Source organism: Mytilus edulis, chromosome 3 (assembly GCF_963676685.1).
Source record: "Mytilus edulis chromosome 3, xbMytEdul2.2, whole genome shotgun sequence".
NCBI lineage: Eukaryota > Metazoa > Mollusca > Bivalvia > Mytilida > Mytilidae > Mytilus > Mytilus edulis.
This window is the reverse complement of record NC_092346.1, coordinates 66,331,845-66,349,237: the sequence shown is the minus strand read 5'-3', so window position 1 is coordinate 66,349,237 and position 17,393 is coordinate 66,331,845. Positions and strand designations below refer to the sequence as shown.

The window sequence follows — 17,393 nt, the reverse complement described above, 5'->3', positions numbered from 1 at the left end:
AAATATTTCTTTTATAACCTTGTAATGTATTATGACTGTCAACTTAAAGTCTTTGGTTGGATTTTTACTCGCATTGTGCAAAGAGAGATAACTCTATTGGACCAAAAATGTTAGGCATTTGGTCGACAGAAAATTTTATGATATGGGGGGAAATAGACTCAATTTGTTTGTGATATACTTGCAAAATATCGATTCCTTCTTAAAAACTAAATGCTAAACATTTTAAACCGTATGGAAAACATTTTTTTCAACAATTTTACATATTATTTCAATATTATTGTTATTAGCATTCAGCATTAGATGTTGCTTTTGGAGGTATAGCACATTTGAGACACACTTGACTAACAATATTAGATTACAATAGTCGTATATGAAAGACTATAAAGCCTTCTTTTATATACGTATGTTTTTTTAGTCTAGTATAATAATACTCGAAATGTTAAATAAAAGTAAAAAAATCTTTTTGGGCTATCCTTTATATACATGTATATGCATAAATGTCAAATTGTTACTTCGAGACCTATAAGTATTTTGTTTTTTATCTATCAGTTTAATATCGACATTTTTAAATATGCTTACAGTAATTGTCTGTATTTGTCTGTAGTTGCATGTATGTTTTTATGAGAATATACATATCTGCTACATATATTCTAACGGCTTTTTGACAAAACCTTTCGGATGAGTGTTTTAAAGACAAAACGTGCGGCTGGCGTACAAAGTTGTAATCATGTTATCGATGACGAGTATATTGATAAGTTTATGTCGCTATAAGCTTTATATGTTACAAAGGAAGAAACTGGCGAAGTTAAAAAAAAAACTCATGCTCTATGGTGGTGTATATATATATGAATGAATAACACGACTTTAAATAAAGATTACTTTAATTAATTTCGTATAAAATTCCAAAAGATGACAAGAGTCAAAATACGAATATCCACTGGACTTCTCTCTGGTATTACAACCCTTGCTTGGGTCAACGTTTGGCTATGCGCGATGTAATAGATGAACAGCTTTAATTTGTCGATCTGAATTTTGACTTTACTTCTATATATGTCGAGCGTATAACGCGAGTGCCATGCTCTCTTTACATTTTAAAGAACAGAACTGTGTATGGCTTTTGTTTTTGGGGTCGCTATCTCATTAAGGTATAACACATATATCCTTTACTCATAACATTATTTGTGAATGAACATAATAATTGGACTGCATGGGTTGTTTATAATCTGCATAATCATATTTATGGTCTGCCTACATACTATACATGATACACATGTCAAATACGACATTAAACATCAATAAACTGCACCAAGCAAACTGATCTTGTGATTTTGACCTTATAGGTATCCAAACAGTTGCAAAACAGTATCTGGTTGTGACGTACATTGACACCATTATAAAAATTTAAAGATGTTTTATGATTGCCAATGACACAATTATCAATCAAAGACGAAATGACGTAAATGTTAGCAACTATGTACAGGTCACCGTTAGGCCTTCGACAATGATAAAAAATCATACCGTTTAATGAGCTATAACAGGCGTCAAGCTTGTGTATTTGGCTTGAAATGGTTTGTGACGAATGGACAATAATTTTATTGTAGGGCTCCATAAAAGTATATAGGTGAAAACAGACATTTTTTTTTTAAAAACACATGTATCTAATATCGTTGTCAATGAACAAACTGAATGTATAGATTAATTTTATTTTTGTATTCAAAAATACCATCAAATACATTTGTTTACAATTTATTTTTTATAGCAAATAGCAAAGTAAAAGTCTTAGAGTTGTTCATGGTTTGAAACAAGTTCATACGATGCTTGATAAAAAGATAATGATTGTCTTATTAAGAGATCTATGTTTAGAAACATTTGCGATGTACAATGCTTGGACCGGATTCATCATATTCTTGCTTACTTATCCACATTTGTTGGAAAGTAGAAAGTGAGGCTAAAATAGATCCTCCAATCCAGACGGAATATTTCCTCTCTGGTGGGGCAATTATTTTGACTTTCATAGTCGGTGGACACAAAGCAGTGATTTCCTTCTGCATTCTGTCAGCTATTCCAGCAAACATGGTGGAACCTCCAGATAGTACGGTATTAGCGTATAAATCTTTACGGATATCTACGTCACATTTCATTATACTGTTGTAGGTGGTTTCGTGTAACCCAGCTGATTCCATACCTAAGAAAGATGGCTGGAACATGGCTTCTGGGCACCGGAAACGCTCATTTCCAATGGTGATGACTTGACCATCTGGTAACTCATAGCTTTTTTCAAGTGACGATGATGTAGCTGCTGTCTGCATTTCTTGTTCAAAATCTAGAGCAACGTAACAAAGTTTTTCTTTTATATCACGGACAATTTCACGTTCTGCAGTTGTTGTGAAGGAATATCCTCTTTCTGTAAGAATTTTCATCAGGTAGTCTGTCAAATCTCTTCCAGCTAGATCCAATCTCAAGATAGCATGCGGCAAAGCATACCCTTCATAAATGGGTACTGTATGACTGACTCCATCACCAGAGTCCATGACGATTCCTGTTGTTCTACCGGAAGCATAAAGGGAGAGTACTGCTTGTATAGCTACGTACATTGCTGGAGAATTGAAGGTTTCGAACATGATCTGAGTCATCTTTTCTCTATTAGCTTTTGGATTAAGAGGTGCTTCAGTTAAAAGTACGGGGTGTTCTTCTGGGGCAACCCTGAGTTCGTTGTAGAATGTGTGATGCCAGATTTTTTCCATGTCATCCCAGTTTGTAACAATTCCGTGTTCAATTGGATATTTGAGTGTTAAAATTCCTCTTTTACTCTGTGCTTCATCACCAACGTAGCTGTCCTTTTGTCCCATACCAACCATGACACCCTGAAAAACAAATTCAACTTTTAAACATAAGGAAAAATTAACTTTCGAATACCCTTCGCTACATTTCTAAATACGGAAATAACATGAAAATACGAAATTTTGATTTTGTCAATGAAGAATCTATCTTCAGAGCATTTACAGACAGAGGAAGTTAAGACTACATGGTACCTTTTAAATAAAAAAATCATCTTTTTGTAATTAGAGATTATTTACAGCGTCATTTATTTTTTCGGTGTAACATAGTATACCCTTCAGAATGTTGTGTATGTGACCCATTGCCTCAAAATAAGTAAGTTAAGAGAGTTGAAGTATGTGACACATTTTATTGGAGTATTTGATATGTTTTCCGTTTAACTTCACCAGTTACTTCCTTATTAACTTAACTATGCAAACATTTTCTTCCCTTTTAAAATTTGTATTATTTTTTTACTGTGTTAACTTTAATTATTAGACAAAGATAAAAAAAAAAATCAATTCAAGGAAGTGTATGTTGTTGTGCAGTTGTTGAGTTCTGATTATTGTGTGTTTTAAATGTGCACAATTAAAAGCTGCATCACACCATTTGTGTTTTGAGCGTTGTTTTGTAATTATGTGTTTAATTATATTTGAATTCTACATATTCTAAATAAAAACATTAAACATTACAACGTTTTAGGCGGAAGTTTTTTTTTATTTCGAATAATGTCTCTCTTCTGCTCATTTGATATGACTTATACATTGTATGTGCAAAATACAGCAAAAGTCATCGTGCTAGAAGCTAAGTCCTTATTTACACAATAATTCAGAGAGTTTGATCACAGTTAAGCATGAAAAGTACAACATTTTGGAGATCTGTTGATCGACACTACAGAATTATGCCGGCTAACAAAATTTCCCAACTATTATCTCAGATCAACAACTTTTAAGCAGATATTGATGTACTCCACATTTAGATCTTGTCTTGCTGTTTGAAACATTTGCAACTGGACGTTCATTCAAATCTCAATAATTTATATGTAGAAACAAATTAGAAAGTATTGATATTTCTTACCTGATGTCTTGGGCGTCCAACAATAGACGGGAACACTGCTCGTGGGGCATCATCTCCCGCAAAACCAGCTTTACACATTCCAGACCCATTGTCAACAACCAAAGCGGAGAGATCCTCGTCACACATCTTTGTAAGGCTAAAGTTCGATACTCACACACAGACTGTAGACGTTAAAGTGAAGTCAAGACCGGCAAGGACCAACTACTTATTGTATGCAGCAATCTCGTAACATTTATTACCAAATAAGGTATCAAATTAAACAGGATGTACGAAGTGAAGTACTGAAAGATGTAAATGAGATGAGTCTGTATATTGTTTTTCCGACTGATATCCGTAGCAAAATATGACAGTTCAGTGAAAAACATGTTTCCGTCACGAAAGTTTTGTTTATAAGGTTTTCTGCTTAATCAGCTTGAGATAAAATGAACATCGGGGTGTTAATGTTCTATATATATCAACAAGGAAACTGAAAGACAATTTTATTGTAATATGTACGTAACTATGACCAAAAAATAACAATAGTTCTGTTCATACCTTATAGAGGGATTTGGTTGTTATACTATATATGTATGCATAAAAACAAAAACGTGGTTTGAACACCGACAACCATATATGGTTATCAACATAGAGAATATCTCCATAAAAACAAAACAAGTACAAAATAAGTAGTGATAACTTAAATTAAGTTTTTTCTTTCTTATTGGTTGTTTGAATAGTTGATTAAAAAATATCATTATAAGCAATAGTTGAACAACATGTTCATGAGTCTGTACGTTTGCGCACTAGTAACAATGTGTCTTTCATCTTATTTAGGACAGCTTTTTAATTAAGATAGTCCGGTGATGATTGTGACCAAGTTTAGTTAACTTGTGTTCTGTATGATTTCAGAGGAGATGATGAAAAGGTTAATGGACGACGAACGACAGACGACGGACGCCAAGTGATGGCAAAAGCTAAAAAGCATAAAAACATGTCTGATTAATTACAAATTGTTCCCAAAACCTTTGTTGGTATCGATGGGTAAGACAGGAACGAGGGAAATAGTATATAAATTCAAAGTGGCTACGATGTATCGTCAGCAATTTCTTCATTTGACCCTTAAAAAGTTAAAATATCTCCCCCGACAATCCCTTTTGAACTTTCTGGATGCTAGTTCTGCTGGACCAATTTACAGGAGCGTGTCGTAAAAGTTCAGAGACGAGACAACAAAGAATAGGCGCTAACACATGGGATGTTTTAGGGAATGAATTGGAAATAGAGGAAGTACATCTATGTCATCTATCAACATTCTCACTAAAACAGTTTATGTGTGCGTTTAAAGGAAGGTCTGAATGGGAATTCTTTATGAAACAATTGTCATTTCTCTTTTTTATATATTTATTGCCTTTTATTCTCTATACTTTATAAGAATAAGAATGTTTATTAATCTAATCAAGAACCCATAAAGGGCATCATTTTACAACACAATATGATTGGAAAAAGCAAAACAGAAAACTAATACCATACTATAACGTTATGGACAGGATCAGAGCCTAACACAACATGTGTTTTATATAACTATTATATTAAATCTTATAACAATAAAATATTATATTATTTCATATATTTTGTTTACATCTGGATCTTATTTCGAAACCTTTAATAATGTAATTTCCTAGGCACATGAGAGTTGGTAAATGCTCATTTGTGAACAGCCAGAAATATTTCTTATCATTGGGTAGTTCTTTAAAATTAGTACAAAAAGTGATAACTTTATCAAATAATAATTTCCTTTGTTCATTATATAATGGACAATTTACTGTAAAATGGGTCTCATCTTCAATAGAATTTGATCCATGTGATAAGCAGTGATGACATAGTAGTTGAGTTCTCTCTATGCATTTTTTACTATATCTTTCTCAATTCTAAGATCATGAGCACTTATTCTCATTTTACATATAGCTCTTCTTATACTAAAATCTTTAATTGATAAATAAGCCTCCTTTACAAATTCAGTCTTGAGGTTGAAATAATTTTCTAATTTACTATTACCTTGTGATAAGGTATCAGATCTTTTGACCAACCAAAATGTTTTAAAACTATTACAAAGTTTACATTTTACAAATTTAATTAATTTTTGAGCTTTGTATCTAAATTTTGTATATCAAGTGATTGAAGTACATATCTCATAGATGAATTCCAACAATTAATGTTTTCTGCATCTAAAATTTTATTACAAACATAAGCATCATAAAGAAACCTTTTGTCCAATTTGTTAAGCCTGTGTACATATTTTACCATGATAGATATATATCTGATTCCCATTATTTTATTTTATTAATGTTAGAGTTGTCCAGCATTCTCTATTCTTCATATTTTAGCAAAACAGTTGTATTATCAAAGCATTCTCTATTGTGAAAACACCATCGAGACCCTCTTAAGATAACAACCCCATACGAAAAATTCATACAATGCAAGACTCTTTTTTTTTTTTTAAATATTTACAGTGTGTATATTTTCATGTATTTAGCAGACACATATGTTCCCTTATGCGCCTCAAACTTCCTGACATGCTTCAACGATTTACTGATATTTGATATATAGATGTCTAAAATATTTGAAATATCATCTCATTTATGATACAGTTTGATCCTCCCTAAGATGTCGAGTTCTGTGATCGTGTTGGATAATGGTTCCGGAACATGCAAAGGTGGATTTGCAGGAGAGGACAAACCGTCTGCTATCATTCCAACTATCGTGGGTTATCCAAAAGATGAGGTATGTAAAGGGATTTATAATGATGTCATTTCATAACGCGTAAATAATAACATTGTATATATATATATATAGCCTTCGTAGTTGGCCTTGGTTCTATGTTGTCTATATATACCTTCCGTTTTGAATATATACGTTATCATACATAAACGAGTTTTATTTGATGATCTTTTACGTCGATAGTATTCATAAAATGGTATAATTGGTTTGTAATCAGTTTTATTATTATTATTATATGTACATGCATACGTTTGATGCACGGAGACAATGTCAGGAAGATGTGGCTTGAATATCAAGGAATGAAATGCATTCTTAGCTTTCAATATTTTTACAAATATTCTTTTTAAAAAACATTAAATTATTCAGCTTTACACACCTTGTAAAATAAATATTTGCTTGAAATTCTTATCTCCGTTTTGTAAAATGTTGCATTGCTGCGTTGCAGCAAATTTAACACTAAAACGTATGATTTATATTATCTGAAAAACAATACATAGATTTACCGTATATAGAATTTTTATATTTGTGAGGAATTCCTTCCTGTTAATTTTCTTTAAACATTGACAAAATTAATAAAAAAAACTGAATAGCCAGTATCAGTTTCGAAGCCAATGAAAAAAAATATGTACGTCCGAACTGTTCAACAGAGTGAAAGATTTTTTTTGGTTTAAATATAATATCGTTTCGTGTGTATTGATAATATATGAATTTGTGTTGATGCGGAAGTTTGCGATATGACATTAAAAACATATGTAAATAAACATGCAAGTACGACTACTTAAAATAACGGTCAACGGGCGACAAATCATATCTTAATTACAAGTATTTAGGCTTTGTTCGTAGCTATATTTTTGGAGTCCCGGGCGGATAATACAGAAATTATTCTCTAAAGGGTAATCTGCAGTATCGTAGCTTCTATTGACGCGACATTGCATTTGCCTGCACACAAACATCGACAGAAAATAAAATAGAAAACCAATAATCCTGGAGAGTAATGATGAAATGCAGAGAGCGCATCTCTTAAACGACCCCATTTCGATCGGACGTGACCAAGTACTAATACATCCCGCAAAATAAAAAAACTGAGTGTCCGGATTGACATGACTGATCGACTCGGAAGATGTGTTCGGGTAGGTGATGGGTATTTACCGTTACATGTCTGCGTAAAATTTGTCACCAGACGTTCAACACTCATGTCCCATCCATCAATGAACCTTAACGTTTATACATGTATCAAATTCCTATAAAAATTATAAAATGTACTTCTTACAATCAATCCACATACCAAATACTGTTGGTTTGACAATCAAGTACATGTACTTTAGTCACCTCAGAACATATGTCTTACCATGAGTATCACTGATAACAGGGTATACCCGAAAGTAACAACTGGGATGTCAAGGTCACCTGACAATGACATGAGGATGAGATCTCACCATTTGCCCACAGGGACTCGGTTTGCAGATTAAAATTTTGAATGTTTTCAAATCTTTTTTTCGTATTTCCTGTCTATTTGTAGTATAATTACATTATTAACGTTTTCGTTGGCATCAGTATTTCTTTGTTTTTTACCAATGTGCAGTTTACTATATGGATAGTAAACTACACATTTATACTATAGAAAAGTTAAAAAAAAATGTACTTTGCAATATGCAACAACATATCTATGGAAATTGTTTTACTCTAATTATAATAAAAATAATGATTTTGTATTAATTTTAATTGTAGTCTGCTAAGAAAGAAGCCACATTTATTGGAGATGATGCATTACATAAACGAGAAGGTTTATCATTGAAGTATCCAATCCATAGAGGAATAGTGGACGACTGGGATGACATGGAGAAAGTGTGGGATTTCATGTTCTCGTCAGCACTGAAAGTTAATCCGAAGGACCATACTTTCTTGGTGACTGGAAGTGCAGAAGATAATACGAAAAACAGAAATAAAATGTATGAAATTTTATTCGAAAAGTTTCAGGTTGCGGGCATGCAGATTGCAGTCGATGCTGTTCTCTCACTTTGGGCCTCAGGTAGAAAAACCGGCATTGTTTGTAGCTGTGGTGACTCACTTAGTCACGTTGTTCCAATCTATGAAGGGGTCTTGCTTTCGGAAGGGATGACAAGCTTAAATCTAGGGGGTCGTGATTTAGATAGTTGTCTAGCTCAACTTTTAACAGAGAAGGGATATTCCTTCATACCTCAAGAAGAATACGCATCAGCCTTATTAAAAGATGTTCGCGAAAAACATTCATATGTTACTTTAGATTTCGAAAAGGATATGACCTTGTCCGATTCATCGCTTGAGCAAAACCATACCTTTTCCGATGGAAAGAAAATAGTCCTAGATAAAGAGCGCTTCAGATGTACGGAGCCTTTATTTGAACCTGGACTTATTGGTATAGAGACCCCTGGTTTACATGATATAGTATACAGCTCCATAATGAAATGTGACATGGATGTGCGCAAAGACCTTTATCACAACGTAGTTTTAGCTGGAGGAGTAACTATGACACCTGGTTTTGGAGACAGACTAAACAATGGCCTGGCATCGCTAGCACCTCCGTCTATAAAGATTCAAATTTCTGCGCCTCCAGATCGTGCCTTCTCGGCGTGGGTTGGAGGGTCCATTCTTGCCTCGTCTGATGCATTTTCAAATCAGATATTGTCACTTCAACAATATAAAGAAAGTGGTTTGGATAATATCCCTTTATTTTCTGGTATATTTTAAGTATTTTGGTATGTCGGTAGAACTATAACGACGAAGAACAACAATTAAACACATATACCAATGTAAATCAATCATATATGTATTAGTGAAGTTTAAAGTGTATATATATATATAATATATTTATCTAGGTACAGATAGTCGTGCATGTCATTGATAATTATATCATATTTCCATATTTTCATATAACGTGGCTTCATCCGAAACTGCAATTTGTGAACAATTTAAGTTTAATATTTTCCTGTATATTTTATGTAATTAAGGTCTTTCCTCTCCGCGAGGAAAGACCTTATTGTTTTTCTCCTGTTTTTTTTTTTTTTTTTTCATCCAGCATTTGTTTGACATGGCCTCCCCTCGTTTGTATTGGAGTTATCAAGACCAAATATGGACCATCGGTAGACCTCATCATGAAGTATTACCAGATAAGGCTGTGTAGGATTTCATCGTCCCCTTTAGAAGTTATCTCCCTTTTATTGGTTTTTTTCGACATGGCCCCCCCTCGTTGTTTTTGAAGATATCATGACCTTATTTGGACAATAGTTAGATCTCATCATGATGTGTTACCATATGAGGCTGCTAAGGATTTCATCATTCCCTATGAGAGTTATGTCCCCTTGAAGCAATTTCTTTCTTTTACATTTTTCTCAAAAAGTATTCAAGATAGAATCCATTTGAAAACGGCAACATGTACAAGACCAGATGGCAATGTTAATTAACATATACAATCATTTTGTTGTTAATCCTTATAAGGAGTTATTTCCCTTGAAAAAATATAAACAATTTTTGAAAAATTGTATCTCGAGAACCAGAAGTCGTAAAGACTTGGGACCTACACCAATAATCTTACGTTCATGTGACCTTTAATTTGCACCCAAGGTCAAAGGTCACCGAGTGCAAAAAAAAATTACGCTGCAATTTCAAGATTTCATATTAAGAAAACGATAAGAGTTTGCTGCATACTTACAGCGTATAAAATGTTCCTCTCAACGAGCTCTACATTTTATACAATGACCTCAAAAGAGTCCGACTGTCTGTTCAAAAGTTACGACGGGATGATTCTTTAAAGTATAGTATTGTGTGTATATCTTTTTAAAGGTAACAGATATCAACCTACTATAAACTGCAAAGATAATCAGTAGTTCAAGACCTTCAATTTGAGGTCAATGTCAGGTCATGATGAAATTTCACCTTGACCTTCACATTTTACTATGACCTTGACCTTGTAAAATTTGAAAGGTCAAGTGGTCCTGAGTTGAATGGTGATAGTCCCATGTCTCTACGACTTCCGGTTCTCAAGTTTTGTATTGCATCATATATTTGATGATTATTTGTGACCTTGGTGAACTTTGAAATTGTCCCAATTCTTTTTCTATAATGTTGTCCTTCAATTGTAGATCATTTATCATTTAACAGATTTGAAATATCTATTGTCGTTTTAGAGATAATGCAGTTTGAAGTTTTTCGAGCGGAGGCATGTATTTCTGAATCATCAAGAGCTTACCACTTAAAATGTTTTAGAAATTGAAGAGGTTGACATAGTTATATGTTTGACCAAATACCAAAAACATTCCATGGGAAAAAACACCAAAAAATCAATTTGAAATTTTCAAGTTTTGCATTGACTTTGTAAGTTTCATAACTTCTATTTATATAGTTGATATTGCATCATTATTTGCACTTTGTCAAATGGGGTCATCTGATATATCAAATTGAAGGTCTTAATAAACTCTACTTAAAAATGAAAATTTAAAACCCCCTTTTCATCCCAGGGGGACGGGTGGGGTCATTTAGTGCAAACATTCAAATTTCTCAGATTGTAAGGTTGTCGCATATCAAATGAAAGAACATAAATCGTACATTTCAAATTTCAAATTGACGTCTCCCAAAAATGGGTTGGATGGGGTCATTGAGTGCAAAACTTAAATTTTCTTTTAAGATAGGGTTGTTGTATATCAAATGAATGGTCATGATGTGTACATTTGAAATATCAAATTCCTGACCTCCAAAAATTAGTAAGATAGGGTTATGAAGTGCAAAACTAAAACTTTGTAGAACATGGCGTTGTCGCATATCAAATGAAAGCTCATCTACTCTGTTCCATATATCATAATTCCGATCTCAAAAATGTAGGCGGATGAGGTCATTAAGTGATAAGAAGTGAAAAGTTTCAGAAGGTATGCTTGTCGTATATCAAACGAAAGGTCGTACAAAGTACATTACGAAAACATCATTTTTACAGGAAAGACCTTTCAATTGTTTTACAAACAATTGAGATACTAGTTGTTTTTTTGTCTTTCTTTTTGTACACATCTAACACTTTAACATATGAAATAAATACTTTTATACATTTTACTTCCTTTAATTAATTGTTTTTAGAAAGCTGACGATCATTTGATGTTTATAAGGCAAAATTTAGACAAAACAAAAAGCCTCAGTCAGCAATGCTAACTGTTCTTCTCATGAGTCAAAAACCATACATTTTTAACACCATTGTCCTATCATAATCAGCCAGTTGTCTTATTGGTATACACCATCATTTATTTTAATACTTTTATAGTTGGTTAATGATACCACCCTTACAATACACATTATTCTGAATCCACCCTTGCAATACACATTATTCTGAATCCACCCTTACAATACACATTATTCTGAATCCACCCTTACAATACACATTATTCTGAATCCACCCTTACAATACACATTATTCTGAATCCACCCTTACAATACACATTATTCTGAATCCAAGCCGACCAGACTAAATGTCGTGGTCTTAACTGAGTAGCAGCAAGAACGAATGTTCCTGCCTTTGGTTTTATGGTTTAACCACTATCTCTGGCTCTCGAGGTGAGCACAGTCACCATCACTAGACCGCCGACTTGGTTTTGAGTTTTGGAGAACCCAATGTAAAATTCATAAAGAATTGTATGCATACAATAACATGATAATACAACACATTCAGAAACCTGTTTGTTCTTTTGACGGTTTGAGACATCTCACAGTACGCTGAACATTTCAATTTACAACTTACGAACTTCATCCAAATGCTACTATTTTTCAACGTTGACTTGCATAATACAAGTTTGCAATATTTTGTTTTACAAATTTCTGTCTGTGACAATTGTCTGAAAAATCGTCTTTAGAAGCATATGTCATATGATAAAATTCGTTGGACAATTGAAAAACAGTTTTGGTTTCTAATTCAATGATTCAGGAGGGAAGGTACTTAGTTGATTTTATTATATGATACATTGTATTAAAAATAGTTAATTTACGCTCAAAGGTGCAAATCAAATGAATTACTGGCAAGTGCGAATTCGTCATTCCTATTAGAAACAGATAATTAAGTTATACTGAGAGAATATTATATAGTTTGCAGGCATACAAACACGCTCCTACATATTTGTTGGTACAATAGATATAATGTTTCAGGAACATTTATAGCTAACCTGGTAAAAGCATGCAACACTGACATTATTTACCAGCAATCTTTCACAATTTTGACCATTCTTTCACACAGTATTTTTTAAATGGTCATGTCATGTTTATAGGACAATAACACCATTAAGGAATCGGTTTACACTTTCCTTCACTTTATTTACATATATATCTTACTCTGTTGTTTATAAATTGGTCTCTATCTAATATAGTTTTCGAGATAATTGCCAACAAAATCTGCTAAAAAGTCCAGTCTAGGGTTAAAAATAGGATTAATAGCTGCCAATGAAAAACATCAAAGGTTAAAAGGTTATGGGGTATTCTTTCAGTTTTTCCAAATAAAAGCACAGTTTTTCAAATATTTCTTTTATTTTTTTTTAATTCACATACATCATGTATATTTAGTACTCAAGAAGGGAACAACAACAACACACTCTTTTCAAATATTGCTGAAATATATTTTGTATTTGAAGAAATAGCAAGGTTGTAAATATTTTTAAACTTTGAATTTCCCAAACTGACATCTTAAGACGAGTTTTTATTGTTATTGTTTACACAGGAAGTATATATGAACTACCATGAGTTTCTGTTGATCGAAGAGTCAGGAGAACTATTTGCATCCAATACATCAGATATATACAAACACCAAATAATTCGTCATGTCTATTCAATGTATTTCTTATCAGCACTTGTATTTCTAAGTTAGTATTCACTAATAGTAATGTGACCCATGTATTCATTTTTTCGCTGGTAAGATTTGAAACCACTGTTCCACTAGCCCAACCACACACTTAGGTATTAAATCCTTGCGATGGTATACACATTTACGTCTCCTGGGATCACTTCTAAGTGCATCTTGCTTCCGCAAAAGGTATCTAGGGTCTTTCCAAACTCGCCTATGAAACAAATTAGTCCAAAAAAATTGATACATGTGTTTTCTCAAATATGCATTCCGTTCATTTCCCCACCACATCTGCCTGTTCCTTTCATTTGTCATGCATGGCCTGCATAAACAGTTCGGACATTCCTCGGAGTTTTCATCTTGTGCAATAAAGAAATCTTTTGTTTTGGAGTCATTTTCCTCAACACTAGCCTTTTCACTAGATATTTCTATAAATTCCCAATCATTGTGTACAAACAAATTATAAATTGCATCCCTCTGCTCTTGTGTAACTTCTAATGACAAAACTGATCTTGGATTATTTGCTGTCTGCTCCATTTTACTTCAAATATATATGTCGCTCTCTCAAATCTCTTTCTAATGAACACTCAGTAGTAAGGGTAATCTTGGGAGAAGTATTTTATTTCAGAATAAATTGTCATAGAAATTCTGCTTTTTATCACAATTTATTTTCATGATAGATTTCCTTTTTACATAAAACATGCCATTTTCTCTAAAGTTATTCTTGATTAATTAAATATATCATTTAATTAAAATGATAACCTTTGAGTTAGCCTCAGTCACAGATGTTTTGCTGACTATCAAAATTTGTTTGGCGGGAACATTCCACAGCATCATATTACACCTGCTGACTGTTAGCGTTGAACTGTCAAGAAAGGGGAAATTAGAAACAGGTTGTTGAAAATTTTCAAAATAAGAAAATAAGATGATAAAATAAACTAAAAAAAAATTTTTTTTTAATCCACATTAAAACTTATATACATGCTAAGTGTAGGCAAAATGTATTACTTTAATCAAATAGAAATTTTAAAAAATCGCTAACTTTCTGGAAGTGAGAAAAAATAATATTTTGATAAACTAACTCAAATTTTCAATTACTTACAAAGAATAGCAATAGGCCCATGGGAATATTAAATGAGCTTGAAGCTTAGTTTGAAAAATAGTTAGTTTAAACATATTTATTTATAGTCGATTGGGAAACAAGTTATTGCAACTTACATTATTTCCTTTCCACTTTGCGGATGCGAGTGCTGCCTGGCAGCGGCATTATACTACTTTTTTTTCGAAATCGTCCTTTTCCTACGGACTTTTTTCGTTTCTAAGGCCATGGATGACGACCAAATGTAAAAGACACTAGTGTATTAGGTAATGAAAAAATCTCACAAAGTTGAAAATGTAAGCATGTTACAAAGGTACATGATATATAGTTTCATAGCGTCATGAAAAAGATGAAACCGTTCGTAAGTCGATCCCTAAACTCAGTGATGGCCATCTATTTGTAAGTCTTCTTGCTCACAATAGAAGATTCTATAAAAATTCGTTTATAATCGAATCTGTTAAAAATAAATGGTTTAAGAATGTAGACTAAACCGAAGGATTGTGAAGTAAACACCATTGACCAAACCGGCCTCTTCCATTTTGACATGACCAATTTCTTTCATTCCATACACAAAAATACAAGTATTGAGGTGGTAAAAGTGGCTAGTTTTGCAATTTCCGTGTCAATATCTTTCTTTTCATACCTTTCTTCCCGTACAATGTGAACAATTTAACGAAATATTAAACAAATGCGAGGCAAGGATCATTCAATTCGTCATTTTGACATGCATTTTTACTTATTTCTCCGTTAATATAGAACGGTTGTAGAAAATATTACACCTCACAATAGAAAATAGTTATATATGTGTACATATTCTTTGCTATCATAAAAATAACAAATAAATAAACAGAAATCTATCTTTTCTCTTTATATTAATGTCTGTTCTATGACCGTGCCGGATATTTGATACCATTGAGTCAAAACATTTTTTGCCGGTGTAGATTAGACACAGTGAACCTACCACCTTGTTTAAAAATATATGCCGGAGTCAATTTTAATGTCTCGAACTTGTGGTAATATCATGAAATCTGTAAATGATATATTCCAGCGGTTCATAACTATTACACATTACCTAGTCCACCTATAATCAAGTATCGGACTTTTGGTGTGTCTGTTTCCAATAGCGGTATTACATGTATGGTTTACCTAACCCTGTGTAAGTTTCCTCGTCTAGATCTGAATCAGAAACATTTGTTGTAAAATATTGAATCGAATTAGTATTGTAGTTATACCCCTTTGACCATGTAAATAGTATATAGGTTGTGATTATTATTATTTTGGTTAGTGTCTGCTTTGTGTTTATAAATTTACACTTGACATGATAACCACAAATAACAAATAAGTGAATTTAACCATTTATTCAAATGAAAATACAAAATTACCAGACCTTAAGATTCTTTTAAATCAACTGCATATGTTACTACTGCAGTAAACCAATGTTCACTATGGTCCAATAGATTCCCGGCGACTGGTAGATAGCTTTTCCTTCTTGTTCAAATGATGTAACAAGTCGTGGTCTGTTTTTATTACCTGTCTGCTAAAATACAATGCGGTATTTCAAAAATACCAATAAGACTATATTGTGTCTTCCAATAGAATACTTCACCGTGTACCTTTCTTCTCTTTCTCCAGTGGCACCCCTTTTGTGGGAATAATTCGGTTGATTATTTAGGAAATCACTAAAGCGGGACCCTCTTATGGCTGTCCTCATGGGCCCAACCTCTTATGGAACTTCTGGATCCCCCTGTATATTCCATTGTGGCTGTGGAGCAACTATCTCGCTACATTAAGAAGAAAAAATAATAGACAAGGATAAAGATGATAAGATATACGTGCATTCTATATATAGTATAAAGTGAAGAAAAGATTATATATTATAATTCTTTGTTATACCCGCAAACAAAGACATGTAAAAATTTAAACATATGATAATATGATATACATATGTATAATACATATAATCCTTGGTACATGTATTTGATTTCAGATTATCAAAAATACATATAGTCCTTGGTACATGTATTTGATTTCAGATTATCAAAAAATACATATAATCCTTGGTACATGTATTTTATTTCAGATTATCAAAAATACATATAATCCTTGGTACATGTATTTGATTTCAGATTATCAAAAATACATATAATCCTTGGTACATGTATTTGATTTCAGATTATCAAAAATACATATAATCCTTGGTACATGTATTTGATTTCAGATTATCAAAAATACATATAATCCTTGGTACATGGATTTGATTTCTGAATCAGATTATCAAAAAAAAATTCATATCAATCTAAAAAATATAGAATTACTCTCCAACTTAAACAGAACCTTTGCATCAAAGGCAGACGGATTTAGATAAGCCTCTGTAATCTGTTAAGCCTCGGTCACACCTTACCGGATAGCACGAACGGACGACTAACGGATGAAAATAAAAATTGTCCGTTGACAAAATTGTTATCCGTTGGGAGTCCGTTGATGTACTGACCGAATAAAACGGACGCGTAACGAATGCATAACGGACACACACCGGATATGCAACGTACGAGAAACGGAAACGTAACGGACAGAACGGATGTCGAACGTACATTTAACGGACGATTACCCCATAAAACGGACACCTAACGGAAGCGTACCGGATAAAACGGATGAACAAGATATACGGGAAAATAAAGGCAACAATTATAATACATGTAAATCGCATAAATATACAAATTGTCTCTGTGTAGCTGGTTTTGGTTTGTTCTTCAAAATGTCGTCAAAGGGCAGTTTCTGGCTGAATAAGAGCTGCTTGATTGT

The 17,393-nt window shown here is 32.9% G+C and overlaps 2 protein-coding genes across 2 annotated transcripts; one reads left to right on the top strand and one right to left on the bottom strand.

Moving 5' to 3' along the window:
* Positions 1-1,687: 1,687 nt before the first annotated feature.
* On the bottom strand, positions 1,688-4,397 carry LOC139517157 (actin, cytoplasmic-like). Its single transcript, XM_071307871.1, has 2 exons — positions 3,895-4,397; positions 1,688-2,864 (listed from the first exon to the last, which is right to left on the bottom strand). The coding sequence occupies exons 1-2, from the start codon at positions 4,018-4,020 to the stop codon at positions 1,860-1,862; spliced, it is 1,131 nt and encodes a 376-aa protein (XP_071163972.1). The 5' UTR covers positions 4,021-4,397; the 3' UTR covers positions 1,688-1,859.
* A 260-nt stretch (positions 4,398-4,657) lies between these two features.
* On the top strand, positions 4,658-11,721 carry LOC139517159 (actin, non-muscle 6.2-like). Its single transcript, XM_071307872.1, has 3 exons — positions 4,658-6,651; positions 8,377-9,635; positions 11,653-11,721. The coding sequence occupies exons 1-2, from the start codon at positions 6,535-6,537 to the stop codon at positions 9,373-9,375; spliced, it is 1,116 nt and encodes a 371-aa protein (XP_071163973.1). The 5' UTR covers positions 4,658-6,534; the 3' UTR covers positions 9,376-9,635; positions 11,653-11,721.
* Positions 11,722-17,393: the final 5,672 nt, after the last annotated feature.

Excerpts from the sequence above, each read along its gene's own strand:
- LOC139517157 (XM_071307871.1), bottom strand. The coding sequence starts at position 4,020 with ATGTGTGACGAGGATCTCTCCGCTTTGGTTGTTGACAATGGGTCTGGA. Across the intron at positions 2,865-3,894 it reads TTGGACGCCCAAGACATCAG|GGTGTCATGGTTGGTATGGG; the intron begins GTAAGAAATATC and ends TTTGTTTTTCAG.
- LOC139517159 (XM_071307872.1), top strand. The coding sequence starts at position 6,535 with ATGTCGAGTTCTGTGATCGTGTTGGATAATGGTTCCGGAACATGCAAA. Across the intron at positions 6,652-8,376 it reads TGGGTTATCCAAAAGATGAG|TCTGCTAAGAAAGAAGCCAC; the intron begins GTATGTAAAGGG and ends TTTTAATTGTAG.